The following is a 20866-nucleotide window of genomic DNA, read 5'->3' on the forward strand; positions in this document are numbered from 1 at the left end:
TTTATAAGGCCAGGCAGGAGTCAGCTTGATTCTTCTCTGCTCTTTATATGGAAGATGGCTGTCTACAAACCACACTGGATCAGCTGGTGCCATCATGGCTTTCTAGCCTTAGGATTAATAGGAATATAAATGTTCGCTGTTTTAAAGCAACCATTGAAATTGTTATTGTAACACAACCCCAGGCAGATATTAAATAGTTATTAGTTAAAATGATATGTAGCAATTTAACTTTGAATGTGGTAAAGCAACTTTGAGTTCAGGGTAAAATGCTATCATCATTGGGTAGTGTTAGATGACAGGATATGCCTAATAATTAAACTTTATAATTGTATCCTTTTAAGTACTATCTGACTTAACAGCTCATTCTCAGCCAAGGACAGTAGCATATTTGTGGTGCCAACTAGTTAGGAGCCCAAGGCAGAAGAATGATTTGAGCCCAGGATTTCCAGTTCAGTCTGGGAAACACCACGACACTCCAACTTCTTAAAAAAGAAAATGAAATCCTTTCCCTGCATATAGCATTAAATCGTCACATTTCTGTGTTTGCCAGAATAGTCGGGTTGTTTTTGTTGTTGTTGTTATTTTTGTTTCTTTCTGGACTTGTATGTTTCGCTGCAATAGACGTGTTTTTATTGTTTATACAACTCTACCAACTATCATTCTTCTTCTCCCTGGGAGACCATGCCTAAGTTGGGTACAATTCTACTTCCTCCTATCAGGAAGAATCCCAATTTGTTCCCATTTCCACATAACCTGTTAACATTTTTACCAACTGTAACACATGGTAAAGAACCTTCTACAATTCCTGCACACAAAAACCCCAGCTCCCATCTTAAAGGGAATACAAGAGAGTTTATTCTGGAGCCATTCTGAGTGACCATCATCCAGGAACACAGATTTAGATTATCATGTTTCAACATAGGAGCAGTTTCATGAAGTTTAATAGTTTGATAGAATAAAGAAAGCCATAAATCCTGACAGTTTTAACAATACAGCGGTGATGGGGGATGTCCTTCTGTAAGCTGTGAATATATGTTTCTTTTATTTGTTGGTCAATAAAACTGTTTCGGCCAATGGGCAGGAAGGATCTAGCCAGGCGGTGAGTACAAACAGGGACAGAGAAAGGCAGTAGGCGGAGTCAGGGAGACACCATGTAGCTGCTGAGGAAGCAAGAGACCAGATATCACCAGTAAACGTGGAGACACACAGATGAATAGAAATGGGTTAATAATTAAGAGAGAGAGAGCACCAATAAGAAGCTTGAGCCATCAGCCAAATGGCTTATAATTAATATAAGACTCTCTCTGTGTGTTTATTTGGGACTAAAGGGCTATGGGACCAGGCAGGACAGACGTTGGTGAGTACATCAGAGGGGTGGTTACAGCAGAACAGGGGAAGCTTTTCTATAAGCCTAAGATGCCTATCTGATGACATTCTTAGCTTTTGGGTTGGTGGAAGCTAAGAGTCTGCTAAGTTAATAAATTTAAAAGGGTTTTATCTATTAGCCCCAGGATATTAATTCTGATACAGTGGTGTGTAGGTCTACCATTAACCTCTAATCTGGTTTTCCTATAACAAGCTTTTTCATGACGATGCAACTTTATTATTAGATTGTCCTTCCAGCACAATCTAAAGGATTACATCTCTAGCCTTTCTTTTAGGGTGTTTTCCTACCCTACTGAAGTTCTTCCCATTTGTTTGAGGTGGCAGGAAGTCCCACCCATGTAGAACCCCTTACCTGTGGGAATAACGGGCAGGGTGGAGCTGGGCAGGTGTGTCCCCTGCTTCCAGTGATAGTTTTGTGCGAAGCAACCTAGGAAGCAATGGTTCTCAACACTGGCGGCTCTTGTTTAGGAGTCATTCCTTAGACAACCCTCAGTCAGGAACAAGAACCAACGACCTAAACTTGGAGATTTGAACCTGTTTTCATTTCCTACACCCAGCAGGTATGTGTGTATGGGGGTGGAAGTGTGGAGTCCAGGTGGATGGGAAAGCTGTTTTGCTTTTCTGATCAGTTTAGAAAAATTATTGAGGTATAACTGATATACAAAGAGCTGCCTTTATACGCTTTGATTTCTCTATTTTGATAAGTTTGGGGAGAATGTGGATGCATGAGATCTTCCCTATAGTCCATGGAACAGACATTCTGATCATTTTAATAGTGTACATCTGTGCAAATGTAACGTTTATATTTTAAAAATAAATAGCACAAGGTGTCAGAGCTCTTATCTGTCTTGCTGTCAGGTCAAAGTGTCACAGATTGAGGATACATTTCTGATTATTTTTCTATCAATATCAGTTGACTCTAAGTCAGTATCTTGGTTTCCCTATGAGAAAGGGCAAGCTTGTCTTGAGACATACTACAATGGTCATTTAATGCACATTTGATCAGTATATCCAAGGTCAAAGCCAACAGGGTGGCTTCAAGGAGAGACAACTGGCTGCCAGCCCTTTCTTACTTACTAGCAGCAGACACCTCCTCAGATTTGAATAAGTCCATGTATTTAAGGTGGCTTGTGGCATTTGCTTGAAGAAATTATACGTCTGCTTCTATCCTGAGGGAAAGTCTCATAAATACTGTAAACCCTATAATTACCAATCCAGATGCATGGACAGCTCATGTTCTCATAATTGGTATCTCTTGAATAACCCAGCTACAATAGGGTTGAAGGGAGCCAATGGAGGATGGACCAGCAGGTCTTCATACGCCTCTGAGTTCTACAGGATTTTTGAAAGTCTAGATTGTATTTCCAGGATCCAGATTTTTCTTCATTTTAGAAAATAGCTGCTTCTTTAGAATCAGTTTGATTCAGGTCTGCCTTTGGAAACAGTCTTTCTAGTTTCTGACTCATTAAGATTCAGATTAAGATATGGTAAAATTAAGAAATATGTGAATAGCGGGATAATATGAGAAATGAAAAAGAAGAAATCCTCCCAGAAGCTTGTAATATTTAATGTGATAACAAATTTACAACCATTGAAATCACACAGTGCATAAACACAAATGGAGTAATGTGAATCTGCCAATGAGATTTGAAAGGGAGACCAATTCTATTGCCCCGACCTCAGAATCTGAATTTAGGCTGATGACTGACATTTTTCTCAGCTTAATCCTTACTTGCACGGCTGTCTCAGTCTATGTGGGCAGTTTAAGAAAATAGCAGAGGCTGGGTAATTTATAAGCAGTCTATCTCCAGAGCCGGCTCCATATGCCTCCCCAGGCTGGTAACTCAGCTGTTTGATCCACCACAGAGATCGGGGTCTTGGAAAGCAGGGGGGAGTGGGAACTAGGGATCACACTGGGACAAGAGCTTGTCTCCACTCCCTTCTCTTCCTTGCACATCTCCAGAGTGAGGAGAGATGCTGTTCTAGTTACTTTTCTGTGACTGTAATAAAATACCATGACCAAATAAAGAAAGGGTTTACTTAGCTTCTTCTTCTAGAAGGATAGAAGGACAGAATTTGGTAAGGAAGGCCTGGTGATAGGCAGGGAAAACATGCAGGAGCTGGCTGATCACATTTTCATCCACTTAGAGGACACAGAGAGAACAGGAAGTAAGGCAAAGCTATAAAACCTCAAAGCCCACCCCCAATGACAGACTTTCTCCAACAAGGTTACACCTCCTAACATGACATGCACGTACAGGCCACCAATGGGAAACAACTGTTCAAATTCATGAGCCTAGGAAGATCATTTCTCAAATGACTAAAGACCCATAAGCATCAGGCCCAGTGTCACACTGGAGCCATAAGAGGTGGTTATACCCTGTGCCTGGGTCTCACACTGGTACCTCCCACTCGAGAAGACGGGTAAAGTGATACTACTGGGTACTGGCTCACAAACCTGTTCCTGAACTCCTGGTCAGCAGTGTTGCAGGTTCCTAACTAAAACACTCCCTCTTACAGGGAGAAGGGGGCTCCAAAGACCCAGAAGCAAACAAAACTTTCAACTCTCTGGAAGCTAAAGTCTACAATATTCTCAAGGTTATAAACCATCAGATAATTGCTGGTGGAAAGGTGTACTGGTCAAGCCACCTTCAACTCTCTTAGGGAGTCCCAGAGATGCAAGGAGTCATCCCCAGTGCTGAGGTGGGCTTTTCCATGGCAACACTGTCTGGGAGTCACTCATCTCCTGTAAGAAGCCCAAAAGTCTCACAGGCTCACTAAGCTACACCTGAACAATATAGTTTCTTTGGTTGACTGTTAGCATCCTATCTGCAGTAAGTTGACATCTCTGCAGGAAAAGCTATTCAATGCAACATGGCCCCCACAAATGATAAATTACTCACTCGCCATTGTTCATAACACAAAAGACAACTAAGTTCCTGAAAAGAAACTTCTGTCCAACTTGGGAACTGGGCCTTTTAAACGGCCTGGTTAAACTCAACAGTACTAGAAGGAAGAGGTCCTGTCAGGTGCTAGACAAGGCAGAGACAAACCTAGCTCCCTTTCATCTTTGATCAAAATGCTACCTATCCCATACTCCCTTCCATCCTTTTCCTCAGCTACTTAGTGTGTGGCTTCCCTTCCAGTATTAATGACTTATTTTCAAAGAGGCATCTTCATGGATTCCTTCATTCCTTTAAGGACATTTACATCTGAACCAGAACCAAGAGCCTTTCTGTCACTGTGACCCATCAGTATGGAAGCCAGAGATGTTACTCAAACATGCAGAAGGCCTCTGAAGATGTTCGGGTCCAGGGTAACAGCTGGTCCAGTGGTCTGTTAACGCATTGATCTTAAGGATGCCTCAGCATTCTAAGGCAAGACAGTTAAGTCAAGCACCACCTTTGGGGTAAAACCTTTTCCACCTGCCAGCACTTACACGACTATGGGGCTACATGCTTTTTAAAATAATTTGTGTTAAGTCAAGATGACTCAATCATTAGCCAGGCAGTAGACAAACTTGAACAGGAGCACTTGGCTTCTTGGATGGGCAGTACATAAACAGTATTCGATCATTTCCCTGCCTGAGCCAGGGTACAGATATAAATCACGTGGGTGATCCATTAGTTTAGCTCCTGATACCCCAGAGAATTGATCAATTCTAATGGAGTTTACATCAGCCTTTCTCCACTTTCTCCCAGGCCATAAAAATACCTTACATAATGGAATACAATGGCTTTTTCCTCCGTTTGGAACCCCTCTCATCCTCAGAAATCTCTCTTACTTTCCTTAAATTATCATTTTTCCTCAATTGTGGCGATGCAGTATTATGAAAATATCTCATATTCCAAGAGACTGGAACCTTTGCTGGACCTCACAGCCTTGAAGTCAAGACCTATCTCCTACTGTGTACTCAAACTATCTGCCTTTAAGAGAACAATGTAGTAACCAACCTTATTTGCCTTGGATTCCCCATGTAAACTTTCACAACCTAAGCTGACACATGGCTGTAATCTTCTATGTACTCTTCTATGCTCCTGACCCTGACAGTGCATGCATATCATTTGCTGAAAGCAGCAAATACAGACGTTGAAAGCAACTTCCTAAAATAAAGCATAAGGATGAAAGCGTCCATTCAAGATTCCGGGTTAATAAACAATGACACTCGCTATCTGGGTCAGTTGGGGTCTACTGGAATCAGGGACTTACTCCCTTGTGAAAACTCAAAAGATTTCCCTAAACTATCCCCTTCCTTCCCCATGGGATGCTTTAAGTGCTGTTCAAAACACACAAGAGTGAAGCCCTTTGTTAGGAACAGACACACATATAGATAGAAGACACACTGACAAGCACAGACTGAGAATCATACAACAGACAAAGGCTGGAAGACACAAGGAACAAGAAAGAGAATTCAAATCTGGACTTGCTCTTGGGTAAATGACTCCAGGTGGAAGTGTTTTGATTACTTTCCTTAATGCAACACCAATGTGTTATTGGTGACTTAGTTAATCATTAACACATAGAATTTATGCACTCAACTGCTCATTTTGGAATAACTCTTTTTGAAAATTTTAAAATTTCATTCATGTGTAATGTATTTACATTATTTCCCCCCTTGTCCCTTCAACTCCTTCCATGCTCTCCCACATCCTCCTCTAAATTCACAGCCTTTGTTTCTTTAATAATTGTACACACACACACACACACACACACACACACACACACACACACACACACGGTGGTTTGAATAAAAACGTTCCCCCTACAGCCCATAGGGAGTGGCACTATCAGGAGGTGCGGCCTTGTTGGAGTAAGTGTGTCACTGGGGATAGGCTTTGTGGTTCCAGATGCTCAAGCCAGGCTCCATGTTTCAATCTTCCTGTCACTTGAAGGTTCAATATAGAACTCTCAGCCACCTCTCCAGCACCATGTCTGCCTGCACACTCTTATGCTTCTCATCATCATAATAGACTAAATTTCTGAATTATTTGCCAGCTCAAATTAAATGCTTTTCTTTATAAGAGTTGCAATGGTCATGGTGTCTCTTAACAGCAACAGAAGTATGTATGTTCCTGTGAGTGTGTGTGTGTGTGTGTGTGTGTGAGTGTGTGTGTGTGTGTACTTTTTTGAGATAACCACTTGGGTTTAGATAACAAATTAGAGGCCTCACATTTGTAGCTCTTCATGTAGAGTGGAACCTTGTGAGCTTTCCCCCATCGATGCCAGTATGTCAACTAGTGTTGTCATTGCGCAGGTCCTATTTAGGAAACCATATCGTCCAGATTTCTTGGGTACAACTAGCCTGGCATACATAAAAGACACAATCTCCCAGGAGACAACCTGGTACTTCAGAGCTTACTATCTTTCTGCCCCTTCCTCCTTGTGCTCAGAATCTTAAGAGTAGGGGCTGTGTTGTAGATGTGTATTAATTCAAGCTGAGAATGGCAACCAGCTGATTTCTTCATTTTGACCAACTGCAGATTTCTGTCAAAGTCTCCATTTGTTGCAAAGAGAAGCTTGTTTGATGAGGGGTGAGAGCCACACTGTCTTTAGGTGCAAGGATTTAGAAAGCAGACAGAATGTGTGTACTAGATTAGGGAGGCGCAGTAGTGGGCTCTCCCCTAGGATCCATGACCTCACCAGCCATAGGTAGCTTTGCAGCACCAGGCATGAGCTCCCTTCCACTGAACAGACTTCCAGTCCAATTAGACAGCTGTTAGTTGTCACCAGTATACGAATGCCACTGTAGCACCTTTAGGGATACGATGTCACACTGGTCACTGACCATGTTCCACGCTTCACAGCTGAGTAGGACTACTTTACATTCCTCTGTTGGCAGGGTGCATATCACCATCCTGTACTACAAAAGGCAGTCAGGGCAGGAGGCTTCCAACCTCCAAGTCATGTGCCTGATTTGTGAGGTGTCTTCAGCAATAGCCTATATTGTTTTCAGATTCCCTTGATCAACAAGGGAAAAGGTTTGTCATGTCTCTTACCATGAGTTTGTTAGATATCGATGGCTCTTAGTGGTGAGCATTATCACCTCAAGTAGCGCGATTTCATTTAAACAATAAATGTGTATATACAATTTTATGCAAACATGATATAATGATCCCTGGATTAAAAAAAAAAATCATTGCTCTCTCTCTCTCATTATGTCCTTCTCTCAAACCCCCAATTAAAACCCTCCCCCATATTTCCAATTTCTTATTTAAGGACAATTATGTCCTGTTATTTACTTCTCTAAAGCTCCCATGGACAGTCCATGTTTATTTTCCTAGTTTCTGCAATTTCTCCCGGTTATATTTTCACATCTGAACCACAAGTAATAGGGAATAGGGGCTAGATTACCACACTCAGCACACAATTCCATCCATTTACCTGCAAATTTCATAATATTACATTGTGTGTATGAACCATATTTTCATGGCCACTCATCAGTCAAAGAACAGTTAGGTTGCTTCTATTGCCTAGTTATTGTAGATAGAGCTGTGCAAATATCTGTGGATAAGACTTTAACTTCTTTGGGCCTATGCTAAGCAGTGCTATAGATGGGTGACATGGTGGATATATTTTTGGCAATTCTCCACACAACTTTCCAGAGAGGCTGTACCAGTTTGCTATACCACCAATGGTGAATGAAGGCTCTCTTTTCCCATATCCTCACCAGTGTTTGCTGTTAGTTATTTCTTGACCACCCCATCCATTCTGAGTAGGGTGAGACGAAATGTCAAAGTTGTTTTAATTTGTATTTTCCTAAAGGCTTAGGATTCTGCATTTTTAAAGATATTTCTGAACATTTTTACTTCTTCTTTGAGAACACTTTGCTCAGATCCATAGCATATAGGGAGGGAGTGAAGTACTGAGCCAATGAAGTTCTGACTAAGTAAGTGCCTGCTGTTTGACATGAGCTCATCATGTCAAGGACCCCAGAACTGGACCCATTGGAAATTGGCAAACCTTTCTTCCAGATCAGGTTCGGAAAGGCAAGGCCATCCTCTGCCCAAGTATGAGTGTTTGAAAACGACTGACCAGTGTGTACAAACACTGGCAACTCTAGCTTCTTTCTCCAGGGAGACTGTGCCTGAGGCCCCTCCCTATAGAGACTTTACATGGAAACCAGCAAGCCCCTATCCTTGTGCTGTACATAATAAATGTGCTGAAGTTATGAGCTGCAGAATTTCCTCAGAGTTTGGATAGCTCACTGACCCTGGCCTTTCTGTCATGTATCTGTCCTTTCTTGATACCCTCAATGGCCTAGTCAGTCTTCCAGATTCAAGCCTCATGAGTGGCAGAGATAGCCTAGTTTTCAAATACATCATTTGTTTTGATTGTTTGCTTTTTGAGTTCATATGTGTGGTTGTGGTTGGTGTTGGGGTGTGTGTGTGTGTGTGTGTGTGTGTGTGTGTGTGTGTGTGTGTGTGTATCCCGAATATTAACTCATTGTCAGATATATAGCTAACAAAGATTCTCTCCCACTCTGTGGGGTTCTTCACTCAACTGACATTTCCTTTACTTTATAGAAGCCTTTTGTTTTTTTTGAAATCTTTATGAGGTTTTTAAATCGTGTCATTTGTTAGCCTTAAATCCTCGACAAACAGAGTACGATTCAATTCAGAAAATGCTTTCCCACACCTAAATCTTGTAGGGTACTGAAAGAATTTTCTTCTAGAATTTTCAGTGTTTCGGAATTAACACCAAGTTCATTGCTTCATTTGGAGTTCATTTCTCTGCAAGTGGGAAGACATGGGTCTAATTTCATTCTTCCACATATGGACGTCTGCTTTTCCCAGCACCATTTGTTGGAGATGTTGTCTTATGGCCAGTGTGTATTTCTTGGCACCTTTTCAAACATCAGAAGGTGGTAGTTGTGTGTGCTCACATTTGGTTTTTCTATTTGTTCTATTGGTCTACATGACTATTTCTGTGCCTAAACCATGCTTTTTATTTCTGTAACTAAGCAATATATGCCACAAATTTCAAGTGATAATCCTTCCAGCACGGTCCTCTTTTGGCTTGGGGTTGCTTTGGCTACCTAGGAAATTTTATGGTTCCATATGAGTCTCAGGATATTTTTGTCTGTCTCTGTGAAATATGTTGTGGCAGTTTTGGCTGGGATTGCAGTGAGTCTGCAAGTTGCTTCTTTTAGAATGGTTTTATATTAATTCTAAAGAGCATAGGAGGTTTTCCTGTTTTCTCATGTCTCAATTTTTTCAGAGATATAAGGTTTTAATTGTAGGTCTTTGACCTCCTTGGTTAGATTTATCACTAGATTTTTCTGAATGGGAGTATTTCCATAATCTCTTTCTCAGCATGTTTGTTGATGATATATAGAAAGGGTACTAGTTTTTGTAAGCCGACTACTGTCACTTTGCTAAAATAGTTAATCATGCCCACAGGTTTTCTATTGTACTTTTGGGGGTCTCTTATGTATAATATCCTCTGCAAATAGGAATAATTTTACTTTTTTACTTTTTTGTGTTTGTTTGAGACAGGGTTTGGAGCCTGTCCTGGAACTTGCTCCATAGACCAGGCTGGCTTCAAACTCACAGAGATCTGCCTGCCTCTGCCTCCCAAGAGCTGGGATTAAAGGCGTTCGACACCAATGCCTGGCTTAATTCGACTTATTTTTATCTCTTTGATTTTCTTCTATCAGACTGCTGTAGTTCTAGAGTGATTAACTGAAAAGGAATGGGGATAGTCAACAGCCTTGTCTTGTTCCTGGTTTTACTGAGGTTCCTTGCAGGTTTTCTGCATTTTGTACAAATATTGGCTGTGAATTTGTTATGTATTACCTTGAGTATGCTGAGGTATGCTCCCTCCAGCCTTAGACTATCTAGAACTATAATAATAAAAGCATGTTGAACTTTGCCAAAAGTTTTTATTGCATCTATGGAAACAATCATGGGCGTTTTGTCTTTAAATCAGTTTTCATGAATTATTGCACTTATTAACTTATGTGTGTCAAACCATCCCTACATAGCCAGAATAAAGACAAATTCTGTTAAGAATTTTCATCAGGAAAATTCTGGTTTGTAGATTTGGGGTTTCATTGTGATTTTAACTGCGTTTGGTGTTAACATAATACTGGATTTATAGAAGGTATGTGGAAGCACCCTTCCATTTCTATTTGTTTAAATGATTTAAAAAATATTGGCTGGAGATTTAGGAAAGTCTGATAGAATTCTCATTCTTGTTTGGGTCTGGGCTTTTTTTAATTGGAAGTCTTCTCTTATTGTTTCAATCTTCATACTGGTTAGAGTTCTTTACATTGTTGCTCTCGGTTAAATTTTGGTGATTTTGAAGAATCTAGAATTTTTTCCAACTCTTGTATTTTAAAGTGTTCCTCTGTAATATTTCGAATTTATTTGGTATTTGCTGTAATGTTTCTCTGTTAATCTCTGATTCTGTTCATTTGAGCCTTTCTTTCTTTTGGTTAGCGGGGTCAGCCGTCTGCCAATCTTGTTCATCTCCTCAAAGAAACAGGCCTTAAATGCACTGATTCTTTGTATTATTTTCTTTGTCCATATTTTGTTAATTTTTACTATTTCTTCTCAAATACTGGATTTGGGATTGGTTTGTTCCTTTCTGTCCTATTTTTTGATTTGTATTAAGTCATTTGTGTGTGCTCTCTGATTTTTTTGAGTGTAGAAGCTTAGAGCTATAACTTTCCCTCATAGGACTGCTTTTCAATGTGTCCCAGTGGTTTTGTTTTGTTGTTTTCATTTTCACTTAGTTCCAGAAAAACTCTTCTTTTTTGATTTCTTCTTTGACACACTCATTATTCAGTAATGTGTTGTTTAGTCTTTATGAGTTTGTGTAATTGAAATATAACAGCACTTTGGTTACATGAGATACATAAAGTTCTTTCAACTTTCCTAAATTTAAGATTTGTTTTGTGTCCCAGTATGTAACCTATTTTAGCAAAGCTTCCACCAGCTACTGAGTACAATGTGCATTCTCTGGTGTTTAGGTGCTGTGCTCTGTAGATATTGCTAGGTTCGTATGTTTGATGTCAATTGATTCTAATGTTTCTCTGTTATTTGCTGTCCAGGTGACCTGTCTTTTATGAGAGACAGGGTTGTTTGTGTGGTTTAATTCCTCTATTCTGTGTTTGAGGGATGTATAATTTCTGGCTACTTCCTGGAAGCACCCAGAGGATATAAAGTACAGTAGGTAGTATGGTCAGAAAGGATTATTCAAGACACTACACCAGAGCTGAATGTGGGAGTGCCAAGTTCCAGCTGCTGGAAGGATAATGCATCACAGAAGTCTTCCCAGAGAAGGAGGGTACCCAGCAGGGGGTCTGTGACATCATCAAAAGTCACCAGTGGGTAGTGAGGACTGGAAGGAAGAGGCTGGTTCACCCTTCAGGAGTGTGTTGCCAGTATTTAAGTCATTGCCCTCATGGCATGCAAAATAAAGAGAAAAATCACTATTTTCTTATTTTATCATTATTATTTTGGGGGTGGGGGGTTGATACAGGGTTTCTCTGTGTAGCTTTGGAGTCTGTAGACCAGGCTGGCCTTGAACTCACAACGATCCACCTGCCTCTGCCTCCCAAGTGTTGTGATTAAAAGCGTGCAGCAACATTGACTGGGGAAAACCACTATTTTAAAATGGGCTAAAATGTTGAACTTTGCTTCAGATGTTTTTAAGCAGAAAAGGGACATGAAAATTTAAAAACATGTGAGAAGTGGACTAGAGAAAAGCCTGGAAAAAAGTCTTTACACCAGTTCCAAAAAGTACCCAAGGAGGTGGTTTCCAGATGGAGTCATGGTCTCAACAGGCACCAAGGTGAACATTTCCTGGTGGAGTCAGGAGAGAGACAGCAAGAGCAGAGGCAGAGGGCTGGAAGCCATGGGTTTTTAGGGGCGGCTGTGCAACTAAACAAGTTAATTTTCGTGGTGGGTAAGGGTAAATACCACACTTATATTAAGCACCCAATCCAGAATTCTAATCATTAGAGTGTCTCAAGTTTCAGAATCCAGCAACCGAGGGTTTCAGGGCCTTCTTCCCACCACTGAACGAGAAGAGGAAAGATAAGAGCAGGATACCACTCTGCAAAAATGCTCTGAAATTATTAGTGAATAAGTCAATGATATAGAAATAAACTAACAAGTAAATACAATAGTAGCTGCCACTACCAACCTTTGACAAGCTTACAAGAGAGAAAGCATGTTTTCAAAGAACAGTGTGTTGAAAGAAGTAGCTATTAATATGCATTAAATGAAGACACTGAATAAAGGAAACAATGTCCAGCAATAGAAATGTTTCACTCTGAGAAGTACCAAATACTTTATCTCCTCATTGATCCTATAAACAGTTTCCAGCACAACAGATCTTCAATACAAGACAAAGTCCTGATATTGCTACTTAATTTTCCCAGTAGGTTTGGCCTTTTTCTAGCTATGAAGCCTTTCTTTCAGAACCCACCCCCAAAAGCAGGCAATTAAGGTCTCCTTTTCGTTAGTAGGAAACCAACGAAACACACTGACAATTTCCTATGCTCCACAGCAACATTTCCTGTCCCACACTGCACTCCAGTAACAACAGACAGGTCAGAAAAGTGTGGCCAGGACAATTAAGAAATAATGTTTGTTACAAATGTCCTCAATTATCTTTAAAGACCCATTCCATGAGCCCCTTGGATGACAAAATGTAAGGATGCTCAAATTTCTTATAAAATGAATTACCATTTGCATACAGCCTGCAAACATCTGAAGTAAATATTGGATCATCTCTAGATTGCTTATGCCTAACACAATATAAATTGTACCTGGATAGCACTTGTATTGTTTAGAAAACAGTGATGGCATTGCAAAGACTGAACATTTGATATTGTGCATTATTAAAATATGTTCTGAGGATTACAAAACCCATAATACAGATGACTGACTATATTATAGATGTCATGTTCAATTACTTCACATGTCCATATACCTCATAAATACAATGTTTCTGCTACCATAATTTATGTGCATTTCTGAAAATTCTCATAACTGACAAAATTTAACAATAAAATAGCAGAGCTTTTAAGGAAATTTGTTTGGTTTATCTGACCTCAAATGTATGGAACCTCAAAGCACAATTCAAAACAGTAGCCAAAACAGTAGTATAAAATCCTATAAAACAGAGAAAGAGGTAACAATGATTAATAATTACAGTGAGCCTGACTGGTGTACAGGATGGAGTATATCCCATTAGAGCCAAGGCCATGACTATGCCTATCTTGGAGGAAGATGACCATTGTAAAATCTCAAACTCTCCCTCCCTCCACACAGACACAGATACAGACACACACACACACACACACACACACACACACACACACACACACACACAGAGGAATCAAGTTGAGGGAGGCCCTTCCTTCTCAAGCTCAAGGTTATGAGTCTACTCCCAACACCATGTCTGTCTTCCACAGACATCTTCCTGATTTTCACCAATCCTATAGGAACTACTTGCCTAGCAAAGCAGGGCATACCGCAACTCATACTCTTAGAGTAACTTATCTGACCAGGCTGAATGGCCCTCGTGAGGGGACTATTGTCCACGAGCAAAAGCAGACATAAAACCTTGTGTGTGTCGGGGGGGGGGGGGTGTCAGGGACAGGCTGGGCCTGAGCTTTCCCTATCCAGTGATTCAGTCCTATAACTACTAAAGAAACAAAGTTGAGCACAGTCAAATCAGCAGCATAGCACAATACTTACATATAGTATGTGGGATAGAGTCCTTCAAAATACCAGCAATGTTTTTTCGCTTCTGTGCACTAGAAATAAAATAAAAAGAGAAAAACAAATGTTGTCAGTGGTAAGTAACTTGCACACTACTGAGAAGGCCTCACGGAAGTTAACAAGGAAAGAATGGCAATGGAGGAAAGTATAAAAAGCTAGCAGATGAGCAAGCAATAAAACACGGAGAATCCCAACTCCTCCCTTCCTCGATGTTTGCATCGCCAACCATTTTTAAAGGGGGGAAACAGCAGCAACTATTTTTATAGCTTTCCATACCTCTAAATACACTTTGTACAAACATTTTCCTACAAGGGCAAATGAGAGACAGTCCTTTGCAGGAGGGGGTGGGGGAGCAGGGAGTAGTTGGTGCTAGAAATCAAACCTACGGCCCTGTGTACTCTAGGCAAGCACTATAACCACTGAGAAACACCCCAACCCCATTTTAAAAACATACACTTCAGAACAGTAAACAATGGTTAAAACAAAGCACCAGGAACACTACTTCCCCAAAACTTTTGTATGTGACGGACATCACCCCCATACTGTCACCATGCCTAGGTCTTTACGCTCTGCAATATCATGAAAGTCACATTCAAACTATTCACTCTACAGTGGTGCACCCTGTCTATTGGACACGGCAAGCCAGGTTTCCTGGGCAGCACACGAGAGCCCCAGCCCAGGTGTTCCCTTAGATGCAAAAAATGAGAGGCTTGCCTCTACTGCCTGCCTCAGTCCCTCCTCCTATCCAGCTGCATCTCCTTGGGGCTGGGCCACCAAGTGGCTTTGACACAGGCTCCCCCTAGTTGTTCCTGCCCTCCTCAGCCCATTTCCTCCCAGGCCAACTCTATTCCTTTGGGACTACCACTGTGCATGGCCAGACCCAGGTACACACAGTTCTCCCTCTGCTGTCCTCCACAAGACCTCTAGAATCACTGACCTTCCTCCTAACGTCTTTAAGAGAGTGGTGGACAGTGCTAAATCTCTGATCATTATTCGCCAGTATTATGTGAATTGTTGACTGTTTTCTTTAATTCTACTAGACTGTGAAGGATTCTAAGCATTATACTTTTTTCTTATTGCTTATGAAAAGTCTCATCCTCTAACTTCTGAAAACATTGAAAAGTGCTTCTGGAAAGGAGAGTGTCCTTAGAACCGAGACTGAGCAGTTAGCACGGAAGTGATGGATGGAGAGTCTAAAAGAAGAGTTAAACCAAGCTGTTTCTATCACTAATAGCACTTCAGAGACCTTGATGACTTCTTACAAGCAGTATTTCTTCAAGTCAAGCACTCTCTTAAAGATTATGGGGGACGCACACTGCAAAATGCAAGTTAGTCCCAACTGCACACCCCTGGAAAACTACTGTGAGCACACATAACTTTGTGAATACATTTTCTTCTGCTTTTGTGTTTTAATTAAAGAGATGGGTGAAAGCAGATACTGCAAGGGCCTGTACTAGATTAGCTAAAAATCAATAGCCAAAATTAAGGCCCACTCCACCTGTTGAACCCTCTCTGTCATCATTATCAGGGCCAAGAACCCGTGGCTAGACAGGTCATAGGCCCTATGAGAGAAGCAACTATCATTACTGTGCTAAATGGGCCTAGCGGTAAACCACTCATAAGGATTTACTGTTATGCCCACAGATCAGTGCCTCTCTTTGAGAAGCCGCTTTTTATTGACTAACATGGAGACCCACAATTTGTCAATGTGCAGAAATTACGAGACATGTTACAAGACTACTCAGTCCAAATGGGGACATCTTTATCTCAGCCCCTCCTCCCAAGGGATCACTGAAGTTCAGGGGTAGAAAGATTTCAAGAGCCAAGGCAATGTATTCCTACAATGAAACAGTATCCTACTGACCCAGGAAGGCAGCTGTACAAATTAACTCACAGCAGTTGTCATAACATATGCAAAACCCTTGCATGCTCAAGCCAGATAAAATTCCAGCATGAAGAGGAGGGGTGGGTAGAAAGTACCACTCAGAGCTAAGGATCTACTGGCAACTGATAGCTAGCTCCTAGGAGAGAAAGAATCACTCTTCTGAAAGTGTAGCCCTTGGGGGGTAAGCCTGCTCCAGTGGAAGGCCACACATCCAAGAGTATATGGGCAACAAAACTGTATTTTATAGGCTTTGCAAACATGAGATCTCAAACTTAGGGAAGGATGAAATGAATCTGGGGGGATTTGAGGAAGGCATGAATAGAACAAAACTCCACTGTTCAAATTTATCAAAGAACTAATAAAAAAGTTTTTAACTAACCAAACTTTCCAAAATAAAAATCAGAAATTTATAATTTAAGGCATATAAAATTCATATTATACTTTCAATATAATTTAGCTAACAAAGTAGGCTGGCTAGTCTTATGTCAACTTGACACACAAACTAGAGTTCCTTGAAAGAAGGGAACCTCAATTGAGAAAATGCCTCCACAAGGTCTACATGTAAGGCATTTTTAAAATTAGTGACTGATGGAGGAGGGCCCAGCCCATAGTGGGTGGTGCCATCTCTGGGATGGTGGTCCTGGGTTCTATAAGAAAGCAATTTGAATATGCCATGGGAAGCAAGCCAGTAATCGACTCCCTTCCATGCCCTCTGCATCAATCAGCTCCTGCCTCCAGGTTCCTGACCTGCTTGAGTTCCTGCCCTGACTTTCTTTGGTGATATAAAAGTACAAGCTGAATAAACCCTTTCCTCCCTGACTTGCTTTTAGTCATGGTATATCATTGCAGCAATAGAAACCCTAACAAAGACAAAAAGTTGACATATACCCAAAGGAAACAGTATAAGGCAGCCACCTTCATATTGTAACTTAAGAATATTCTAAGAAAGCCAACAAAATGGCAATTGCAAAGTTGCATATTTTTCTTATACATTAAAAGAGAAATGAAATAATATGGAAAATGTCAACAAGAAAACACAACTGCCAGCTCAAACTGGATAAGAAATAGTTTATTCCGGAGTCAAATATGAGTGATCACGGCTTAGGAACACAGATTCAGATTACTACAAATTCCAAGTTTCAATGGAGTGAAAGGTTTATCAAGGTTTTTATAAATACAGAGCAAAGAAAGTCATAAATCAAGATAAAGCAAAATGGAAAATCTCAACTACTGAACATAGACACTATGTAACTGCATCTTTCACCTTTTGTTTGGTGGAAGCTAGTGGTCTACTGATACATTTGAGGGGTTTTACCTGTCAGTCATGAGGATGTTAGGTCAGCGACAAAAGTGGGTAAAAAAAAAATGGCTATTAATTAAAGGGATAAAGACAGCCTCAGATAAACTGTGATTAGATTACAGACCTGGCACAATCTAGCCATTCTACAATCACACAGGTTCTAATCAGTTCATCGTCCTAGAAGGTCCAGTGAAAGGTACACTACCTTTCCAGAAACATAGGTTGAGAGCCGGACCAATCCAAGGCTTTCTCAGGCCCTGATAACAGAAACAAAGAAAACTAGTTCTGTGTCTTTGCCCAGGCGCAGACTTAGCAAGGTCTAGTAGTGGGCTGGAACTTGGGCTTCAAAGGAATTAGGCTTGGAGCTTTTCTCCCTGGAGAGACTGGAGTTATCAGTTTTAGGTCACTGTATGCTGTCTGCAATGCTCCTGAGATAGCCTATGTTCCCCTTGTGCAACGGTGCTCATTGGTCTCTTGATGTCTTCATCACATCATATGACAGCATTCTACTGATGCTGCCCTATAACCTTATATAAGACTCACAATCCCAAACTTCCATCTCATCCTCTGACCTCTGGTACTTTCTCAGGACACTGTCACTGAAGAACAAACAGCTAGCCTGAATCAATGTACCAAAATACTCAAGAGAAGTTACCTTTTATATGGTAGCAGAGATGTTTTCTAACATATATTTTGATACTCTGCAAGTTCTTTTAGAAACTTTTTTTTTTTTTTTGGTTTTTTGAGACAGGGTTTCTCTGTGTAGCTTTGGATCCTGTCCTGGCACTCACTCACTCTAGCATCAAACTCAGAGAAATCCACCTGCCTCTGTCTCCAAAGTGTTGGGATTAAAGGCAGGAGCCACCACCGCCCAGCAGAAACTCTTAGTGTTTTGGTTTTTTAATTACATTATATTTTAGAATCTATTAAAGAAGTAGAAAATACAAATGAAGAGATATTTCAGATATAAAAACAGAAGCACTGGATAAAGAATATCCCAATGTTACCGCTTTGGAAAGAAAGATATCCTCAGGAAGTCAGGTGATACCTGGAGCTGCAAAGGGACAGCTCTGAAGGGAAAGGTACCCTGACTCATCGGGAAGTCAGGGATACCTGAAGCTGAGGTGTGGTGGGAGATGGTCTCCTCACAGGATGTAGCAATCCTGTTCTGCTCTCCTAGAGCTCTTCTCTGCTCCCCTAAGGGAAAGTCCTAGGGGAGTCCTGTTTCTTCTTCTGCTCTGTTCAGCTCAGGCCCAAGATGCTACTTCTGCTGCTTCTCTCTATTAAAGGAGAAGCACCTTCAGAATGTAGCAATCTCCTCCAGCTCAGGAGAAAAGTTACTGTCTCTTCTGGTTTTTTCTGCTCACCCCCACCCCAAACTCCAAAGGGAATGTCTCAGGAAGGAGGAGTTCAGGGGTGGCTGCTTCTGCCAGAGTGGTGAACGGCAGCCTGTAACAGAGCCAGCAGAAGGGCTTATACAGGGCTCCTCAGCAGTGGAGTTTCCCCCGGGGAGATTTTTGTTTTTTGTTTTTTTTTGCTCTAGTTTTGGGGCTAGGGCGTATTTCTTTCACTGGCTCTGGTTCCAGGATCAAAGTGTTTCTTTGGCTCAGGTTTCAGAGTCAGGGTGTATTTCCTAGGTTCTGGGTTCAGGTCTAAAATGCAAAGATTATGAAAAGTAATAATATGTAAGGGTAGAAAGATGTCCCAAACGATACTCTATATAGTCAGCAACTGAAACTGTAAAAAGTCCAAAATGGAAAGTGTTCATTAGTCAACTTAAAATATTACATATTTTTACTTTTAACTTTGTAAAAATTAACATTCATACATTTGATAGTCATTTTTGGGTGCCATAATCTCTTTAGAATTACTTTAAAAATACATCTTGAAAATTGAAGTTGGGGAGGGGTTGACTATTTTGCACCCATACTCTTGCTTTATGTTGAAAATCTTCTAACACTAGCCAGAATATGCTGTGTGAAAGACAGAAGGGACATAAGAATGTAAGTCAGTGCAAAGGGCGGGAGCCGCTGAAAAGCCCAAACTACACTCAGGCACTTGGAAGGACTACTCATGCCCTTGTGAACAGAGTTCTCCAAATCTTTTTAACACTTTTTAAAACACAATTATAAAACATAATTCAGGAGACAGTTGGGTGAAGCAAGTTCCACCTCAATTTCCTGAGCTTTAATTTATATACCATCCACACCATCCATCAAGTAGTTTGATGAACTTTAGAAAATGGGTCCAGGTGTACCCTCTTCACTGCACTCCAGTTCCACAGCATAGCTTTCTGTCCCCAGATTCTACAATCAACTCCATCTCCTAACTCATTTCTGGCTTTCTATTCTATAGAAATCTTGCCTCTGCTACAAGACTCAATAAAGTAAAATCATTTTAAGTTACATTTTCTTCTGCATTCTATCTGTTACTGCGCTTCATTCAGTTTTAGTACTTGTGCCCCACTGAGTGGGAGCATCACTCACTAGTTGGCAGACATCAGTGTTGTTCTAGACTAATATGTCTGCTGCTGCTACTGATGACAGGCAGTTGAGAGATAGAAGCCTCGATTCATGTCCTTGGACAGAAACAGGAAATGTCTTAGGTTTACACTGGCTGGAGGCCAGGGGTTGCAAAAGTGCTTTGGGGCTCTGCTCCTTGCTTGGATTTCTAAATGGTTTTAGGTTACGTCTTCAGAAGGGAGGGTTGGACCCTAAACCCCATTTCCCTGGTAGCACTACAAAATGAAACATCAAATTTGCTACTCCTTAGAACTTAAATTGCCGTGTGAAAAGGTGGCCTTTTCCGTAAGGCAAAGTCAAAAGAATAGGATTTAAATTTAGCATTCTGCCCTGGATACAGAACGAAACACATTGCTGTCTCCTTTTAAGAGTCAAGCCAAGGGCTAGAGAGATGGCTCAGTGCTTAAGAGCACCAACTACCCACCTTTCAGAGGACAGGGTCTAGGTCCCAGCACCCACAAGGTAGCTCACAACTGCTAAGTCTACTTCCAGGGAACCTGGCGCCCTCCTTTGGGCACCACTCAAATGTGGTGCAGACATACAATAAGGCCTAAACACCCATGCAGGAGTGTGATGGCACATGCCTTTAATAATTACCGTGTGTTTGAGGCCAACCTAATCTACACCGCTCTGCGATCTCATCAGTCTCCAGCACAGCCACCGCTGCAAAAGTCCTGGCCTCCTCCTTCCCTCTGTTCCATCTGCCTATTCTAAACAGCTACCAAGATTGCAGCTTGCCTACTGGAGGGATTCTAGGCAGCCTGAGCATGCCAAACATAGCTCTGGCAAGTCTTACCCTTCTCCCCCATATCCTCTACCTTGCAAAAAAAAAAAAAAAAAAACCTGTTAGGATTACATTCCTAAAGCTAGCCCTGCAAGGCCCACTCTTAACTGGCCACTTCCTCCTCCTGAGGCTGACCACTAAGATCCAGCTATCAAAGTACTGAAGTCCAGCAATCAAAAGCCCCCTTTGGCCCACCTAATCAACATGCCTACTTAAACTTAAACAACTCACTCTTTATAAACTGCCATTGCT

At 41.1% G+C, this 20866-nt stretch overlaps 1 protein-coding gene across 1 annotated transcript in view; it reads right to left on the minus strand.

Annotated features, from left to right (window-relative positions):
- Vopp1 (VOPP1 WW domain binding protein) overlaps window positions 1–20866 on the minus strand; it is a 59820-nt gene that overhangs the window by 16784 nt on the left and 22170 nt on the right. The window contains exon 2 of the mRNA XM_051202782.1: window positions 14100–14158. Coding sequence (XP_051058739.1) covers window positions 14100–14158 — 59 coding nt within the window. The remainder of the gene's footprint in view (window positions 1–14099; window positions 14159–20866) is intronic.

This window comes from Phodopus roborovskii, unplaced genomic scaffold (assembly GCF_943737965.1).
Source record: "Phodopus roborovskii unplaced genomic scaffold, PHOROB, whole genome shotgun sequence".
Lineage (NCBI taxonomy): Eukaryota > Metazoa > Chordata > Mammalia > Rodentia > Cricetidae > Phodopus > Phodopus roborovskii.